Here is a 19,521-nt window from a genome sequence, read left to right on the forward strand (position 1 = left end):
ATGTCACTTTCTCCCAGCTAATTAGCAGTATCTATCCTCAGACACCCAAATTAAAAGTTATTAGTTATTCTCAGCCGGTTGTTTTTTCAGACATAACTTAGCAATTCCAAGATTGTTCAAATTTACCAAAACAATGTCTTTACCGTATTTTACGGCATATAAGACGACTGGGCGTATAAGACGACCCCCTACATTTCCTGTTAAATTATAAGGTTTGGGCTATACTCGCCGTATAAAACTACCCTTCTTCCAACGCACACCAAATAAAAATTAAAAAACATCAGATTTGATTTTAATATAGTAATTTTAATTCAAATGCTTATGACATGCAGGTACTTAGTAGGAAAACTGTCACTTATAAACATAAGGCTGTTTGTCATCAAACATGTAAACATGAAACAGTGCAAGTGGATTAAACTTTAATAATAATAATAATAATAATAATAATGATGATGATGTTGGAAGGGACCTTGGAGATCATCTAGTCCAACCCCCTGCTAAGGCAGGAAACCCTATACCATTTCAGACAAATGGCTGTCCAGTCTCTTCTTAAAAACTTCCAGTGTTGGAGCATTCACCACTTCTGGAGGCAGGTTGTTCCACTGGTTAATTGTTCTAACTGTCAGGAAGTTTCTCCTTAGTTCTAGGTTGCTTCTCTCCTTGACTAGTTTCCATCCATTGCTTCTTGTCCTGCTTTCAGGTGCTTTGGAGAATAACTTGGCTCCCTCTTCTTTGTGGCAGCCCCTGAGATATTGGATCACTGCTATCATGTCACCCCTCACCCTTCTCTTCGTTAAACTACACATACCCAATTCCAGCAACCATTTCCTATTTTCCTAATTCACTTTTTCACTTTTCCTAATTCACTCTAAAGCTTTCCCTGCGCAGAGCCTTAAGTAACACCAGCTGCCTGCAATTAGTGCAGGTTCGCATCCCACCAGGCTTCCGAGGTAGGTAAAATGAGGACCCAGATTGTTGGGGGCAATAAGCTGACTTTGTAATAATGCTGCTTGTGGGGGGGGGGGGTGAAAGCTCTAATAAGCAGGCATATACATAGAATGAAGGCTATTGCTAAGCACATTGATTTGTGCTTTAAATTGTAAGCCGCCCTGAGTCTTCGGAGAAGGGCGGGATATAAATGGGATTAAAAAAAAAAGACCAAATGGGAGATCCGCTCCATGTTTTCCAGCCAGCCCGCCCAGTTCCTGAGTCAAATGTGTCCTTAGAGCTAAGCAACTGCTCTGGCTGCGGCATTCCCCACCTGCCTTTCAAGTTGGGATAGACTACAGCTGCTCTTCAACTTTAGAAGGAAAGATGCCCAGACCCCAGCCTGTAAAAAATCACAGACTGCAGCTTCTACTCCAATTGGTCCCGCTTTCCCTGCGCAGACTAAATGGGAGATCCGCTCCAGGTTTTCCCAGCAAGCCCTGTCCCTAAAGTTTCAGCACCCGGCGTATAAGACGACCCCTGACTTTTGAGAAGATTTTCATGGGTTAAAAAGTCATCTTATACGCCGGAAAATATGGTATATTACTTCTTATTCAACATTCTATATTCGCTATTCCAGTCCCTCTGAAAGTTTTTACTGCCACTTTCGTTTCTCTAGTGGGGTGGGGTGGAAGTCCCCTTCCTCCAGTCATGTCTGAGAAGTTTTTGTCTTTTGGGGATCTATCCATTCCAGGGAATACGTTTGTAAGGTAGTAGAGAGAAAGAGAATAGTCTCACCCAGTTCCAAAACACGATGTGGCTAATTGGTACTGATCCACGCCCTTCCTGGTTGTCAGTAGCTTTTGGACAGGTCACATAAATGTGGTCTGTCTTTCTCCTGTCAGTTTGGAGGGGTTGCATCACTATCTGCCCGTGATCGACAAGGATTCCCTCCTTTATCGCCGCCTTACCGGGGTGACTTTCGACCCCTTAGGACCCCCTGGCACTTTCCCTCGCCTGTTCCGCCACGACATCAACTGGAGGTCTCCTAAAGATATCCAATCTTTTAACCATACTGAATAATGGGTGTCATAATAAGCAAGCCAAGACCTCAACTTTCTTTAGCATCTTGCAGAATCTTACATTTAATTCTTGGCTTTTTATTTTGCCAAATAAATTTGGATATATCTTTCTGCCACTATTTAAAAGAAGAATCTTTAATCAATACCCTGGAAAAGAAATAATATTCTAGGAATATTGTTGTAAAATTCTTCCCATTAATGACAAATCTAATTATCTGTGTAAATCCAATTTTATCCCATTTCACGTTTTAACACATTTTTATATAACTTAGAATTTTCATTAGTAAGCATCACTCCCAAATTCTTTACCTTTTCCACAACTTTCTTGCTTTAATTTCCAATTTTCTTTCATGTTTCTCATTCACTTACTTTGTCAGTATTATCGTCTTTCATTTATTTTCAACCTGCCATTTCTCTAAATATTTTAAACTTCCTCATGACATATTCAGTATTCTTAATGGGTCTTGCAAAATCATAATCAAATATCTGGAAAAGCACAAAATTTATACTTTGATTTGTAACTTTTACTCGGTTGTTCTTATCTAATATCCCTGTTTAGCAATTCGAACACCAAGATAAATAATAAAGGGGATAGAGAACACCCTGTCTTGTTCCTTTCCACTCACCATGATCTGAGCCTTCTGGAGTGTGTTAATGGACTTCAATCCCTATAAGAAACTAAGTCCAAAGCCCATCCTTTTAATTACTTTAAACATAAAGTCCCAGTTCAATTGTCAAAAACTTTCTTTGCATCTCAGAAAATTAATGAAACTTGTTTGTCACTACATTGTTGTAGATGTTCATTTATATAGAAGATTACTTTCACATTATCCTTTAATTGTAGAAAACCATACTTTTCTTCATATGTGTAATCTTGTAATATTTTTAGGTCTTTCAGCTAAAGTAAATGTAAACAATTTATAACCATTATTAAGAAGAGAAATTGATCTGTAGTTCTTCGTAATTTAGTCCTGTCCATCCTTGGGTATAAAAGAAATATTGATTTCTTTCCATGAATCAAGCATAGAATTTCCTTATAAAATTTATTAAGTCCTTGTTCAGAAGATGTAGTTGATCTTCAAACGTTTGTAAATCCACTCAATAAGCCATCAAGGCCCGGTGGTTTACCCATCTTAGCTTTTTTAATTGCTTTTGTTATTTCAAAGGACTATTCATAATTTTCTTCTAATTTTCCAATAGCTTTAAGGTCAGTGTAGTACAATCATCAATTCATTCTAGTGCAACTTCATGTCTCTTATATAGATTAGTATAATAATTCCAAAAGAATCTTTGAATATTTTTATTATCTCTATAAGTCTTATTTCCTTCCTGAAGTTTATTTATTGTCTTGTTTTTTTTCCTGTTTCTTAATTTATGTGCCAAACATCTCCCTAATTTATTTGCAAGTTCAAAATACTGTTGTTTTGTATATTTCAATTTCTTTTCAGTATCTGAAATGGTCAATAAAGAAATTTATTGTTGCCATAGTTTTAACTGATAGACAGTATTACAATCTTCTGATGATTTTTGAAGTTCTCTTTCCTTGATTTTAATTTCATCTAGCACTTTTTAATTTTTCCATCCATTTTTCTTCTTAATCAATGTATTATATTGTGTAAAATAGCCTGCTACCTTGGTGGTCAGGTGGCTGGTCGGCCCTTCTTCCTCTCTCCCTCTCCTCTTCTTCCTCCCTGCCTGCTGGGCTCTTCTTCCACAGTTTCTTCTCCGTCCCCTTCTCTTTCTCTGTTGTCTTTCTTTCCCTCTCCCACCAAAACCATCTCCTTTTATATCCTCTCTTCTCTCCCCCCTCCTTCTTTTTGGTGCACTTCCAGTTGATTTCTCATGGTTGTGCTTTCCCCCCCTCTCTCTTTCCTGCAAAACCTCCTCCTTTTATATCATCTCCTCTCCCCCCCTCCTTTTCTCTTTGGTAAGAGAAATCAGCCTCCAGCTGATTCCTCTCAAGGCTGCACATCTCCATCTCTCTTTCTCTATCCCCTTCCCTTTCCCCCGTTGTCTTTTTCCCCCCTTTCCTGCCAAAACCTTCTTTTATATCATTTCCTCTCTCCCTCCTCCTTTTCTATTCGGTGCACCTCCTACTACACGCTGCTTCTTGTGCTGTCCTGGGGCTTCTGCCGAGCTCCAGCTGTCTTTCCCTCAGGCTTCTGCAGTGCTGCCACTGTTTCAACTCATTCTCCTTCCCTACTATACTTGTGTAGGATGTTCACATAGCATCTGCCTGGAGCCAAAGTACCACCCGTGGTACATGTACCACGGGTTGAAAAGCCCTGTTCTAGTCTAACTTCTGCTCAGGCAGGAAACTCTATACTATTTCAGACAAATGGTTGTCCAGTCTCTTCTTAAAAACTTTCAGTGTTGGAGCATTCACAACTTCTGAAGGCAAGTTGTTCCACTGTTTAATAGTTCTAACTGTCAGAAAATTTCTCCTTAGTTCTAGGTAGCTTCTCTCCTTGATTAGTTTTCATCCATTGCTTCTTGTTCTGCCTTCAGGTGCTTTGGAGAATAGTTTGACTCTCTCTTCTTTGTCTCAACCCACGAGATATTAGAACACTGCTGTCATGTCACCCATAGTCCTTCTTTTCATTAAACTAGACATACCCAATTCCAGTAACCGTTCCTTATATGTTTTAGCCTCCAGTCCCCTAATCATCTTTAATGCTCTTCTCTGCACTCTTTCTAGCATCTCAACATCTTTTTATATCGTGGTGATGAAAAGTGGATTCAGTATTCCAAGTGTGGCCTTACCAGGGCATTATAAAGTGGTATTAAGACTTCACGTGATTTTGATTCTATCCCTCTGTTAATGCACTGTGTTGGCTTTTTTGGCAGCTGGAGCACATTGCTGGCTCATATTTAAGTGATTGTCCACTAGGACTCCAAGATCCCTCTCACAGTTGCTACTATGAGCCAGGTACCACCTATACTATACCTGTACATTTGGTTTTTCTTGTCTGAATGTACAACCTTACAAGAACGCAGAATAAACTCATCTGGTCATGTTTTCTATCTTGACTACTAGGAAGACTGAAATCAATTTTGTAAATAGGGAAGTACAAATCTCCAGCCATATCTTTTACAGCTTGAGAAACTACAAAGAGTCTTCTCTTAGACTCTTTTTCTACCCAGTATTTAGCTGGGGCCTATGCCCTCTCTATCCCTGGATAGCATTTTTTGACTCCATGTTTCAAAGCTTACTCCATTATTTATTTATTTATTTGTTTATTTCGATTTATATACCGCCCTTTTCCCGAGGGACTCAGGGTGGTTTACAGGGCAAATTAAAACAGTACAATATATACAGGTTAAAATAAAATTAATTTAAATAGCCCCAAAATAATTAAAAATTAAAACCTTAACCCAAAACCCTCAGTCCAGGCCGGCAAGCTCGAATAGCCAAGTTTTTAGGTCCTGGCGAAACGAGCGAAGGTCGGGGGCCATCCGGAGTTCCACAGGAAGCTGATTCCAAAGGGCAGGCGTGCCCACCAAGAACGCTGTCCCCCTGGGGGCCACCAGCTGGCACTCCCTGACTGGCGGCACCCTGAGGAGGCCCTCCCTGTGGGAGCGCACAGGACGATGGGAAGTTGATGCTGGCAGCAGGTGCTCCCAAAGATAGTCTGGACCCATGCTATTTAGGGCTCTATAGGTCATCACCAGCACCTTGAATCTCACCCGGAGGGCAACTGGAAGCCAATGCAGCTCGCGGAGAAGAAGCTTGAACAAGCTATCTCCTCAATCACTCTCCCCAAGCCCCAATTTTACTTGCCTTTAGGAATGGTGTTAAGATCAAGCTTTTCAACTGGAATTACAGGCCAATTGAATGGCCCTTTTAGTTATCTTTATTATAGTGCTTGGTCACCATTTTATATTCTATATTTAATGCTGATGTTTATGTATTGTGATGTTTTATTATTCTTTTTCAGTTTACAGGAATTAGGCAGCTTATAAATCTAGTAAATAAATAAAAATAACATAAACATTGATAAAGGACAAGAGGTAATGGAGGGAAGCTTATCAAAAAGAGATCAAGCCTAGAATTAAGAAGAAATTTCCTGACAGAACAATTAATCAGTGGAACAGCTTGCCTCCAGCAGTTGTTGGTGCTCCACCTTTGAAGGTTGTCAAGAAGAGATTGGACAGCCATTTGGAATAATATAGGATCTCCTGCTTGAACAGGAGACTGGACTAGAAGATGTCAAAGGTCCCTTCCAACTCTGCTATTCTATTATTCTCAGATAACTGTTGAAATTTACAGAAACCGAAAATACTTTATAAGTGTGACAACATTAATGTTTAATTAAAATCCCAAGTTTAGATTAGAAATTCTTATTTTATGTCCATTTTCAATCAAGAACAGTTTCTTGATGATTCAGGAAAATTGTTTCACTCACAATTTAACTCACAGACTTGTTAAGAAATGCTATGTTACCCACTTTGATTTTCCAGAAAAAAGGTTTGACAGAATGTACAATGTTCCAAAAAACTGAGAATGGTTGTTGGCCTCAGTAATAATGAAAGTTGAAGGAAAGAAAATAACTACCGTATATACTTGAGTATAAGCCGAATTTTTCAGCCCACTTTTTGGGCTGAAAAATTCCACTTCGGCTTATACTCCAGTCAACAAAAAAACTTACCGAGGACTTGTGCGCGGCCGAGGCTTTGGTGCTTCCGGGATCGCGCGCACCTCTCCCAAGCCACCGCCGTCCGAGACCTGCCGAAGTTTGGGGAGGTTTGGGGAGGTGCGCGCGCACCTCCCCAAACCTCCCCAAACGTCGGCAGGTCTCCGTTCCTCCGCGCCCTGCCTGCCTGCTTCTTTCCGCAGCGGAAAGAAGCAGGCAGGCAGGGCGCGGAGGAACGGAGACCTGCCGATGTTTGGGGAGGTTTGGGCGCCTCCCCAAACCTCCCCAAACGTCGGCAGGTCTCCGTTCCTCCTGCCGACGTTTGGGGAGGTTTGGGCGCCTCCCCAAACCTCCCCAGGTCTCCGTTCCTCCGCGCAGACCTGCCGACGTTTGGGGAGGTTTGGGCGCCTCCCCAAACCTCCCCAAACGTCGGCAGTTCTCCATTCCTCCTGCCGACGTTTGGGGAGGTTTGGGCGCCTCCCCAAACCTCCCCAGGTCTCCGTTCCTCCGCGCAGACCTGCCGACGTTTGGGGAGGTTTGGGCGCCTCCCCAAACCTCCCCAGGTCTCCGTTCCTCCGCGCAGACCTGCCGACGTTTGGGGAGGTTTGGGCGCCTCCCCAAACCTCCCCAAACGTCGGCAGGTCTCCGTTCCTCCTGCCGACGTTTGGGGAGGTTTGGGCGCCTCCCCAAACCTCCCCAGGTCTCCGTTCCTCCGCGCAGACCTGCCGACGTTTGGGGAGGTTTGGGCGCCTCCCCAAACCTCCCCAGGTCTCCGTTCCTCCGCGCAGACCTGCCGACGTTTGGGGAGGTTTGGGCGCCTCCCAAAACCTCCCCAGGTCTCCGTTCCTCCGCGCAGACCTGCCGACGTTTGGGGAGGTTTGGGGAGGCGCCCAAACCTCCCCAAACGTCGGCAGGAGGAACGGAGACCTGCCGACGTTTGGGGAGGTTTGGGGAGGCGCCCAAACCTCCCCAAACGTCGGCAGGTCTGCGCGGAGGAACGGAGACCTGCCGAGGTTTGGGGAGGCGCCCAAACCTCCCCAAACGTCGGCAGGAGGAACGGAGACCTGCCGACGTTTGGGGAGGTTTGGGGAGGTGCGCGCGCACCTCCCCAAACCTCCCCAAACTTCGGCAGGTCTCCGGACGGCGGCGGCTTGGGAGAGGTGCGCGCGATCCTGGAAGCACCGAAGCCTCGGCCGCGCGCAAGTCCTCGGTAAGCTCCGGGCGGTCACTTGCTTCGCGTCTCCTGAGGGAAGGGGGGGCGACTGGAGCGGGCGTGTTTCCTCGCCTGCTGGGCGCCGCGATTTGCCCGGGGAACGCGCGGGCCCCGAATGGCAGCGTGGAGCGAGGAAGCGGACAGCCAGGGCTTCCCCGAGAGCCGCGGCCACACAGGGTATTCCTGTGTATTCAGGCTTGCAAAATGGCGGATCGAGCCTCTGCTGGCGGCAGAGGCTTGCAGAGCGTGGATCCAGCCTCCGCCGGTGGCGGAGGCTTGCAGAACGGCGGATCGGCTTATACTCGAGTCAACAACTTTTCCCAGTTTTTGGGGGTGAAATTGGGGGTCTCGGCTTATACTCGAGTCGGCTTATACTCAAGTATATACGGTAATATTATTAAGCCTTTTTGCACCTATAGAATATGCTGGCAAATGTGATGTTAAATTGCAGAAAAGGCTTCAGTGTAATTTATTATTGAAACAACGCACCCACAATATAAAGTTTGGGGTTTTTATTTTTCTGTGACATCATGAAAGATGCACATTACTCTTGATTTTTATACCACGTTTTATTCTATAATACAAAAGCAGCATCATAATTACTTTTGATGGCTGATATATTGACGTTATACCTTACCTAATGCTGCTTTCTATCCTCTGTTCTATTTCTTGTTCCACTGATAGACAGATGAAGAAGATGACATTGAGGTATGATTCTGAGAAAGAGCATGTTCTGTTCAAATCTGATTGCTGTGAGAACTACTGATAACAAAGGTAGTTCTGTGGGAATGCTTCATTATCATGCTTTGTGGCTGCAATTCTTATATCTGCAGTTCTGTATTTTCTTAACTGGGAATACGTTCTTTTGAATTTGACGAGATTTATTTTTGAGTAGGAATTAATAGGATTGTACTAAAAGTCTACAATGTGCCTAATGCTTGATACAGGTAGTCCTTAACTTATAAACCATTCATTTAATAATTATTCAAAGTTATAATGTCACATTTATGTCTATTCCAACATCCCCATATTCACATCATCAAAATTTTGTGCCCACATTTGGGGACTTGGCACCTGGTATATATTTGCTTAATGACCGCATGATTCACTAACAAACTGCAGTGATTCACTTAACAACTATGGCAAAAGGGTCATAAAATGGGGCAAAATTCATTTAACAACTGTCTTGCTTAGCAATGGAAATTTTGGGTTCAGTTGTGGTCACAACTTGAGAACTATATGGCACTTTTTCTGTCAACATGATGACTGTAATTGGTTATCTGAAAAAGCATGGCAGGTCTATGCATTATCAGATATAGATTTCTGTCCATTTGCCACAAAGTTTGCCAATCCTAAATTTCACATTGTGTTATAGAAATTGTGACCATCAAATACTGTGTGAGGTGTCCGCACTTAGCCACTGCAATCCATTCTGGTGACATCCTTGCTAAACAACTTGGTTGCTAAATGGATTGCAGGACTGAGAGAACTGCTGTGAAAATCACTGGTTGCCACCATGTCATTTGGATAAATTTCTCATGTATAGTGATGCCAGGGATATTCTTATTATTGGATGCTGAAATTGAGTGCAAGTGCATTAATCAGAATATGATTTATTACTGTTTATTCCCATTGTATTTGAAAATGTTGACTAACTAAGGTAGTTGTAAACAAGGACTGGTTATATTATTGGAAGAAAAGAATTGTTATGACCATTTCAGAGGACAAACTGAAGTAGAAAAACAAGCAATACCAAATAACAGTTATTTTTCCCCCTCAACATGTCATATTTGTCACGGGAGGTGGGCTAGAAGGGAAACATCCAGTAAAGAATACAACAAAATAAGCAATTTTATACACTTTAAACACAAACACCAGAAGAAAGAAATGGAGCACAAAAACGTATTTTACTGAAGATTTTTAACATTGTGAGGGAATTCATCAGGTTGCACAGCTTTTACTTGCATTATTTAGTGTTTCATCTTTGCTTGCTTTCACTCAGCTTCTGCTGGATATAAGTAAATTTACAGGATCTCTGCATCATGTGGAAATACATCATTTAATCATTTCCACTTGAATAAGAACAAAAATGGCTTGAGATGTCTTTGCTTTGGTAGCTCTGAATGAGTCCTTTTTCTGAGCATGTAGTCTTCCAATTTAGGATCAGAAAACTGGGGTAGACTTTTCCAAAGGTGAACTATTCTTAATGTCATACTTGATAGAAAAGCTGGTAATCCATTATGTTTTAATAAAATATATGTTGCAATATGAAAACTTTGTAATTAACAAATTTTTTTCTAACATTGCTGTGTAACAGTACTGATTTTTTTAAAAAAAAACTAATTTCACTTACCACCTATAAAATGTTAATTTGAAAGTGATATTTGAAAGATTTTTTGAAGATCTTTATAAATAGTAGAATAAATGTTAGCTTTTTTTCTTAGATATATTTCAGATTAGCAATTATTTCCATATCTTATAGGATTTTTTTTCTTTTTAATTTGCAATTAATTTTGCAAATAATCTTAAAAATAATGTTCACATTTATACTTTATTTGAACCACTTCATTCTTTCAAATGTGGTAATACTACCATAATACTAGCAAAAATAATTAAAATATATTTCAGTACTGTTTATTAGATATTCATTCTGACTGTCTTTTATAGTTTGCTTACAATTCCAAAAATTTTTCTTATTCAGATTAACCAACTTGCAAATGGGGAAGAACTGACTGCTGAAATTATGAAACTATGAATAGTGGTGAAAGTAGAGTTCTCCATAACATTGGAATAATAATAAAAATAAAAATTTTAGTCAAGAAAGAGGTAGTAAAAATTCCAAATAGGGTTTGAAAGGTTAATTTATTTAGAGCAAATAGAATTATAAATGGTAGATGCATTATGACAGAGGTCCAAATCCAGCAGCATTGAGTCTTCACCACGTGATGACCACTTCATAAGATCAGTCTGGACTATCGTTCTATTGACACTAACTAGAGATGATAGATAAGAAAACCTTTATTGTCATTTTTTTACTGTGAGTGCACTGGCACATATTAAAAATGAAATTCTATTGCCTGTTTTTCTCAAAAGAATATATAATACATATATACATACATATACATATATACATACATTCATACATATTACTACAATCAATATATGAAAAAACCATGGCAACAATTTGTCTTAATGATGTTAAAGTAGAAATCAACATAGAACAAGGTGTACGACAAGGCGATACAACATCACCCATCCTTTTCTCAGCCTGCCTTGAAGAAGTATTTCGCAAACTAGACTGGGCAAAAGATGGAGTGAAAATCAATGGTGCCTATTTAAATCACTTAAGATTTACAGTTGATGTTGTTTTTAGCTCACAAGATCCAGAACAACTTTAAAGACACATATAAGAGCTGCACAAAGAACTATTTGGTTTAAAAATAACCTGAGAAAGAGCCAGATTACATTTAATAAATTCACCAATGAAAGAAAAAAAAATATATCTGGAGAAGAGCTAGACACAGTAGACCATCACATATATCTTGACCAATGAATCTCATGGAAGGTGATACAAAAAAAAATGAACAGTATGTTAAATGTGGTTGGCAGGCATTTGGCAAGCTAAGCATATTTTTCAGGAACAATCTCCCCCAGGACTGTTTTCGATGCTACCTGCTCTAACATATGTCCATGAAACATGGACACTAACCTCACAATACAAAAGCTAGGAGTGGCACAAAGAGCCATGGAAATATACATGCTCAACACTACAAGACAAGATGGAAAGAGCTGCACATGGATTAGAGAACAAACATGTTGCGGAACAATTAACAGTCCGACCAGAGGTGGATGGACCGTGGTTCATATGCATGGTCAATATCAAAGAAAAGAAATCCAAAACATGTTCTATAGTAAAACTTTTAATAAGAAAACAAAAGACCTAAACTGACCACATTCTTTCATCAGGCAGAAGGAGAAAAGGAAACTGAAACTGTAAGACCTTTTCTAGGCGTGCGCACAAAACAGTTTAAAACCAAAACATTGGCTGGACATAGCTGGAGTCACTATGGTTACAAGATAAGATAAGGTGCAGAGCAGAAAGAGATGAACAATTAAAAATGAGCGAAGCTGGCAAAACTAAAAAAACACGCAGTGACATCCCCTTCTTTTGTCAGCGAAGCAGAAAATCAGATAAGGCACATCTTCTTGCACAGATACTCGTGTTGGGCTGTAGGAAGTGGTTTGTTCAGCATATCAGCAATTTGTTCATGTGTAGACACATACTGCAATTTGACAAAACCTTGTTTAACTGCTTGTCTTATATTTTGGTAACGGATGTCAATGTGTCTAGACCTGGAACCTGTAAAGCGATCACAGATTCGTTGTCCTCCATCACAGTGATTGGTTGAATCGGAGGTGTCCAGATATCTGTGACTAAGGCATCAAACCACGTTAGAGAATTACATGCATCTCAAACACAAGCATACTCAGCTTCTGTAGAAGAACAAGAAACAAAATTCTGTTTACGCACATGCCAGTAAACAGGACATCCATTCAAAAACATCATATAACCTGAAGTGCTTTTACGTGATTTCTTATCACTTGCCCAATCTGAATCTGCATAACAACATAACTCTGCATAGTCAGTATGTGTGGGTTCTAACAACAACTTCATGTCTTTGGTGTGTTTTAGATATCTCAATAATTTCTTAACACATGTCCAATGAAACTGTTTTGCCTTGCCTACGTGTCGTGATAGGAGATTAACACTAAGTGCAATGTCAGGTCTAGTCCAACTACTAATATATAGGAGCGACCCAATGACTGAGCGATAAAGTGTTTGATCCTCAAACTCAGGACTCGGTTCATGTGTCAAGTTGTGAAAGTCAGTTTGCATGGGTATACTCACAGGTTTAGCATCCTTCATGTTGCAGTGATGCAATAGTTGTTCAATCTTATCTTCCTGTGTAAGACTGAACCCCTTCTGAGTTTTGGTAACTTGAACACCTAAATAAGTGTTAATATGTCCTAAAGACCTCAATGTGAAAAACTGTTGTAAAGCGTTAGCAAAACATTCACTCATCTGCTTATTTGGACCAATATAAACAATATCATCAACATAAACAAGAATTATCTCATACCTATTATCAGATCTTTTTGTAAACACGCATTCAACTGTTTCGGACTTAATAAAGCCCATTGAATTTAGTTTGTCAGAAAGACATAAGTACCACATTAAACCAGACTGTTTCAGACCATAAAGACTTTTGTGTAGAAACCAAGTATCCCCTTCTTGCTGTCGGAAACCTGGAGGACCTTTGACATAAATTTCTTCATCAAGATCACCGTGTAGATAAGCTGTTTCAACATCAAACTGGAAAACCTCTAGGCCAAGGATAGTTGCAGTGGCTAAGGCGATTTTCACACTCTCTGTCCGCACTGTGGGTGAATAGGTATTTGTATAGTCCTCAGGATAACGTTGAGCGAAACCCTGGGCTACAAGTCTGGCCTTGTATAACGACTCACCATTCGGCTTCTTTTTAATTCTGTAGACCCATCGAGTGCCAATAACTTTCTTGTTTGCTGGATGGCTTGCAGGCGTAAACACCTGAAGTTTCTTTAGACTGTCCATTTCAGCCTGCATTGCCTCAAACCATTTATCTTGCTCTGCTTCAGGAAGATGTTTGATTTGTGTGAACGTCTCAGGAGGAAGTGTAACATTACAGATCAAAGGTAAAGGTGCTTTGGTTACTTGCCACGAATATCGCTTTGGAGGAATTCCCTTTGTGGTCCTCTTGGAACATCTCGGAACAACCGTCCATTCTTCTTCCGTTTCGTCCTCATCTTCATCGCCAGCAGCATTGGCGGCTTGCGAAGACGGAACAGTGGGTTGAGAAGAACTCGTGGAAGGAACATTCGCCTGTGCATCTTGACCATCAGGCTGCGTGGCATCAGCAGCATCATCTCTAGGAAAATAAACTCCAGGATCGTTAGAATGAATCCTGGACCAGTCAGCATCTTCCTCAAAAGTAGCGGATTGTGAAATCACTATTACATGATGAGAGTCAATATATTTGCTCCATTTTGAATTATCATCAATGCCCATAAATCTCATCCTTTTTGCTGCAGGACCCCCTTTCTTTCTTTGGGCTAAAGGAATATTGACCATAGCATAGGAACCAAAAATATGGAGACGTGAGAGGTCAGGCTTGTGTCCATATAACATGAAATAAGGGGTCTGATTTATCACACTACTCCAAGTGCGGTTGATGATATGGTTAGCATATTTAATAGCTTCACCCCAGTATGGAAGACTGAGGTTAGCATCTTCAAGAAGGCAGCGCATCATGGTTTGCAGAACTCCATTTCTGCGTTCTGCCACTCCATTCTGAGCTGGAGTGTAAGGAGCTGAGGTCTGGTGTAGTATCCCACTCTTACGCATCCAGTCCTGGAAACGCTGGACCACGATCACTCTGAATTCTGGCAATGCTGACTTCAAATTGGGTATAGACAAGATTGGCAAAGTCTTTAAAGATCTGAAAGGTCTCAGATTTTTCTTTCATAGGAAATACATAACCATATCTAGAGTAATTATCAACAATTGTCAAGAAATATCTTTTACCACCAATTGTTGGTGCAAAAGGACCCACTATGTCGGTGTGTACCAAATCAAAAATGCGTGTTGACAGGCGTGTAGCGTGTTTTGGAATTGCTGCTGCTTTAGATTTGGCTTTCTTGCAGACAGCACAGTCCAAGAACACCTTACACCCCTTTAGATCCAAACCTCTTGCGAACTCTGGCATCTTCTTCAGAACACGGAAACTGGCATGACCCAATCTTCTATGCCACTTATGGATACACCTGGAATGCAAAGGTTTACCTGTTAGTGAATTCTCAACATTAGCATTTTTATTAGGAACCTCAGGCTTGCTGTGAGCAACCTGCGTCTTATTTGTTCTTTTATTGGCTTTAGGAGCCTTTGGAGTAGCAGCAGGATCTCTCTCTGGGACATCTCTCACTGGGCCTGTGCTCTCCCTTTTTGGAGCTTGTATACTTGCCTGCTCTTGCGGCTTAGACTTTGGTTTTAAATAATAAACACCACCAATCAACATTGTTTCAGCAACAATATCTCCATCTTTAACTACATAACTTGCTTTTTCGAGATGGTGTACCTGGAAATTTGACACCCTAGACAAGTGACTCTGACTAAGCAAATTACTACTGGCAGACGGAACATAGTAAACATCGGGAATGAATGCACCGAGCTCTTCAATGTAGACAGTTCCTTTTCCCATGACCTGAACAGGATGATTTGAAAAAGAGTACAGTTCACGAAGTTCAGGTTCAGGCTCGTGCATCTCTGTGTAAAGCTCTTTTCTGTAGGTAACATGTAATGCTGCTCTGCTGTCCAAAGTCCAAAGTAGGCGTCTGTCATACTCTGATTGAAGCTGTGGATCGTTGGTTACAACCAATGTGGCAAGTGGAGCTTGAGGATCACGCCTGGGACCACGACCATGACCTTGTCGTCCGCCTCTACCTCTGCCTCCTCTGGAATCTGTTCCTCTGGGCTGGTACATGGTGGGCGCTGGAAACCGTTGGGGACAATCCCGGGTGGCATGTCCCACACGATTGCAGATATAGCATCTTTTTTTTTTTTATTGAAAAGTTTTAAAATACAATTTTCCTTTAAAAAACCCCCCTTCCCCCTCCCTCCTCCCCCCCTACCTCCCCCCCTCCCTCCCTCCCTCCTCCCCCCCCTGCCTCCCCCCCTCCCCCCCCCACTTCCCAGAGCTGAATACAAGGTATATATATAAAAAGAAAAAAAAAAGAAAGGCAAACATAAGCAACCATGTACTAACAACTGTAAATTCTAAAATCCATCACTCTCTAGCTTATATAGGATAAACCAACCCTTGGCAATATTAAATATATATAAAAAACTAAAATAAACAAGAAACACTTTCTAGCTTATATAGAATAAAACAAACCTTAATAATATTAAATATACATTAAAAACAAGAAAAAAAAACCCAAAATAAAAAGAGAAAAAAAAACAGAAAAAAAAGGAAAGAAGAATTATTCAAATACTATATAATACTTCTCAGCCTATACTTGTCCTAAATAGACTCCATTCATTTTGTCCATTCCATGATATAACGTTCTTACAAATAATCTTTCAAATTAACCAAAATCTTCACCACCTCAACCAAATCAGAAAACTTTAAAGTCCACTCTTCTGTAATCGGCCATTCCTCTTCCAGCACATCTATAATTATTCCAAACAATAAAAAAAAATTGCGAACAAAACTTTAACCTCCATTTGGAAATCTTCTATATATTCCACCAAACTTTAATCCAAAAAAAAACCTCACCCTTTCCACAAAACCACCACATATAAAAAATATATTGCGTCTACACCCAAATCTTTTCCCACCTCCCATACTTGACTATGAATACGTCGTAGAAATTCCATAGACTTCTGCAAATCCTGCTATTTTCTCTTCTTAGATCGTTTTGCAGCAGCACGCGTCACCCTCTGTTCTATAGAATCATCCGACGAAGTTGTATCTTGATCTCTTCCAACACCGTTGTCTTCTATCTGACCACCTTCGACCTCTTGATGCACTCCTTCTCCAGATCCCTTTTCAGCTTCCAGAGATGTTAATGGCGTTGCATTTAAAACATTATTATAGAAATCACGCGCTTGCATCACAGTAACCAGACGGTACCTTTTACCTTCGTGCGTCACCATCAACCCAGCTGGGATCTCCCATCTAAACCTTATATCTCGTTGCTTGAGCTCTTGCACAAGAAATGTAAAATCCTTCCTTCTCCTTAAAATCTTTGGAGGAATTTCTTTTAAGACCAAAACTTCTTGATTAGCAATCACAACTTTAGTATCATAAGCAGCTCGTATAACTTCATCTCTAGTTTCCCTTTTTGCAAAATATACCACCACATCTCTAGGCAACTTTCTCTGTCTAGCAATCCATGAATTCACACGAAACACTTTATCCATGCCTCCTTTTATTTCAGATGCTGGCTGTTTCAACACTACTTCAAAAGCCTCAGAAACCAGCTGCTTTAGATCTTCCTTGGTATTCTCCTTTAAGCCTCTAACTCTAATGGCAAACTGCATCTGGTAATATTGAGCAAGACTCAGTTCCTTTTCCACTTTATCTTCATTCTCCAATACTTTTGCTTCTAATATAGCATTCTTTTGAGTCAAATCTTCTAGCTTTTCCTCCAATTCTTCCACACAGCGAGCCACTTTACACACTGAAGACAAGATGTCTGCCTTCATCACTCTGAACTTCTGTTCCATCCTCTCCTCCATTCTCTCCTCCAATTTCTCCAATTTCTCCTCCATCTGTACAAATCTATCATTAATTGATTCCAAAATTACCTGGGCGTGTTTTTCAAGAGCATCTTGTAAGTCCTTTGATGTCAATACATCAGGAGGATGCAGCGCCTGCAGTAATGATTGTTGCACAGGAGAAGTTCCAGCACTCCGAAGAGTTTTAGGGGGTGGTTTAGCCGCCATCTTTTACCAAATGTGACGCACTTTCACTTCAGATTTATAATTCAAAAAAGTCCATCAAGCTGGAGAGTAAAATATAAACCTTTTCCTCTTGTATCGCTCTGCCTGCTCCTTTAATCCATAGTCATTCCTTCAGGCAGGGGTGGTCGCAGCCGCCTGGCTCTGCTCCAAGAAATCAGGAGCAGAGGCGCCGGCCAGCTGGGAGCAGCCCAGGCTACGGGGGAGTTCAATCCTTCAGCCGCCCAAGCCATAAGCTCAGGCTGCCCTGGAGAACTCTACCCCTACCTGGGAGCTCGCCCCCTCCTCTTCTCCCGAGGAGGGGGCTTCAAATTCGCCCGAACAGCTGATCGGCGCTGTTTCGGGCGAAAAAACAACAGCTGAGCCGCGGGCAGCCCGGGAAGGCTGTCTCCGTCGCCGCGGAGCCACCGGAAGTCGCAGATATAGCATCTTGGCATCCTTGGAACGTAGGCTCTTCCACGGAAGGAACGCCTCGCTGAAGCTTTTGATGCAGGTGGTTCCCTTAAATGTGGCGCAGCTTGCATAAGTGCCTCTTCTTCGGTTAAAATTCTGCATACATGATCCATTGTGCGTTGAGCAATAGGCACTTGATTAATCTTAGAAATAGCATCTTTCCAGTCATAATTCAAAGAGTTAATGATAATGCTGATCATTTGAAAGTCATCAATAGGATAGCCCTTTTCACCCAATTCTTTTCTTATTCCTTTCATTTTAGTTAAGTGTTCTCCAATATGCTCACCAGGTTTTAATCTAGAACCATGGAACTCGGACAAAAGTAAACATGTAGACTCAATGGACGTAGGCCGGTAGCATGCTTCTAATTGAGCCCAAATTTGTTGGGCAGTTGCATCTTGTGAAAATGTGAGCTGCAATTCAGTGTCCATGGACATCAATAACGTTGTGCATGCTCTAGTATTCAAGTCCCATATGTCAGGAGGCCATGGCTGGGCAGGAGGATTAAACACCATCACATGGGTACCTTCTCTACGAAGCAAAAGTCCAACTTCACTGACCCATGCCGTGTAATTCTGTCCTGACCGCTTCAGTTTTAAATCACCAGCCAGTGGTACAATAGAGGATGCCTGTTGATGAACATGCAATTGAGGTACTGGCTGTGCAGGTTGTACAATTGGGACTTGGCCTGCAGGAGGTGCTGGTTGCGCAGGCTGTGCCACCCGGACATAACCAGCAGGGGGCACCTGTGGCGCCTGTGCCAGGGCCTGCAGCAGTTGCACTGAAGCTGCTACAGGTACTGGTGCTGGGGGTGGCTGTACTTGAGCTGCAATGCCACCCTGGCTAGCAGAAGGTGCTGGTGCTTGAGCTGCAACAGTAAGTTGGCCTGCAGTTAGCACTGGCCTTTGTATTTGAGGAACCAGTGGAGGCTGCACTTGGGGTGAAGGCTGCTGTGCTCCATCTGAGACAGGAACTTTAAAAGTAGCAGGCTTAATAGGCATTCTAGCTGAAGCTCCCAATGAATGAGGAGGTGTGGCAGCTTGGAGCGATGCCTGCTGAAGGGATATCTGTGAAACTGCATTCTGCATTCTTTGAAATGCACCTTGTAAAACAGATTCACAATCAGATGGTGCTATGACATTGGATTCAGGCACCATTGTATCCTCATGTGTCATTTGACACAGAAGGCAGTCAGGCTCCCATTCGTCTGACACAAGATTCCACTGTGGGCGTGCCTCTGTCTTTGAGGGAGAAGGCACAATAGCGATCCCTTGTGGGTGTGGCTTTGCTTGTGAGGAGGGAGGCAAAATGGCCGATTCTGAAAACTGAATGCCAGCAGAGGCTCTCCCATGCTTTTCATACCATGCTGCACACAACTTTGCGTTTAGCAGATCCTTCTCTAAAATTTCAATTTGTTCATAATAACTTTGCAAAGTCTTCTCATGCACAGTTTGCTCAAGGCTTGAAGAATAATAGCTCACCTCCTTCCCTAGTGTAGCCTTAGGTTTAGCACCAAAACATCCCCATGAGCAGAGGCTACAACTGGGGCATCAGCTTGAGAGTCTGTAGAAACAGAAAATGGTGAAACTGACCTTGGCTCAGAGGCTGCTTCTCCAAGACGTGTAGCCGATGCCAACGGAGTCTGTAAACTTG

At 41.7% G+C, this 19,521-nt stretch overlaps 1 protein-coding gene across 2 annotated transcripts in view; it reads left to right on the plus strand.

The window, feature by feature from the left end:
* FHOD3 (formin homology 2 domain containing 3) overlaps positions 1–19,521 on the plus strand; it is a 370,562-nt gene that overhangs the window by 331,852 nt on the left and 19,189 nt on the right. Inside the window, exon 24 of one of the 2 annotated variants that reach the window (XM_081344817.1) lies at positions 8,541–8,564. The exons of the other annotated variant lie outside the window; for it this stretch is intronic. Within the exon in view, the coding sequence (XP_081200943.1) occupies positions 8,541–8,564 (24 nt within the window). The remainder of the gene's footprint in view (positions 1–8,540; positions 8,565–19,521) is intronic. 2 annotated transcript variants of the gene reach the window in all.

This window comes from Vipera berus (genome assembly GCF_964194415.1).
Source record: "Vipera berus genome assembly, chromosome: Z".
Classification (NCBI taxonomy): Eukaryota; Metazoa; Chordata; class Lepidosauria; order Squamata; family Viperidae; genus Vipera; species Vipera berus.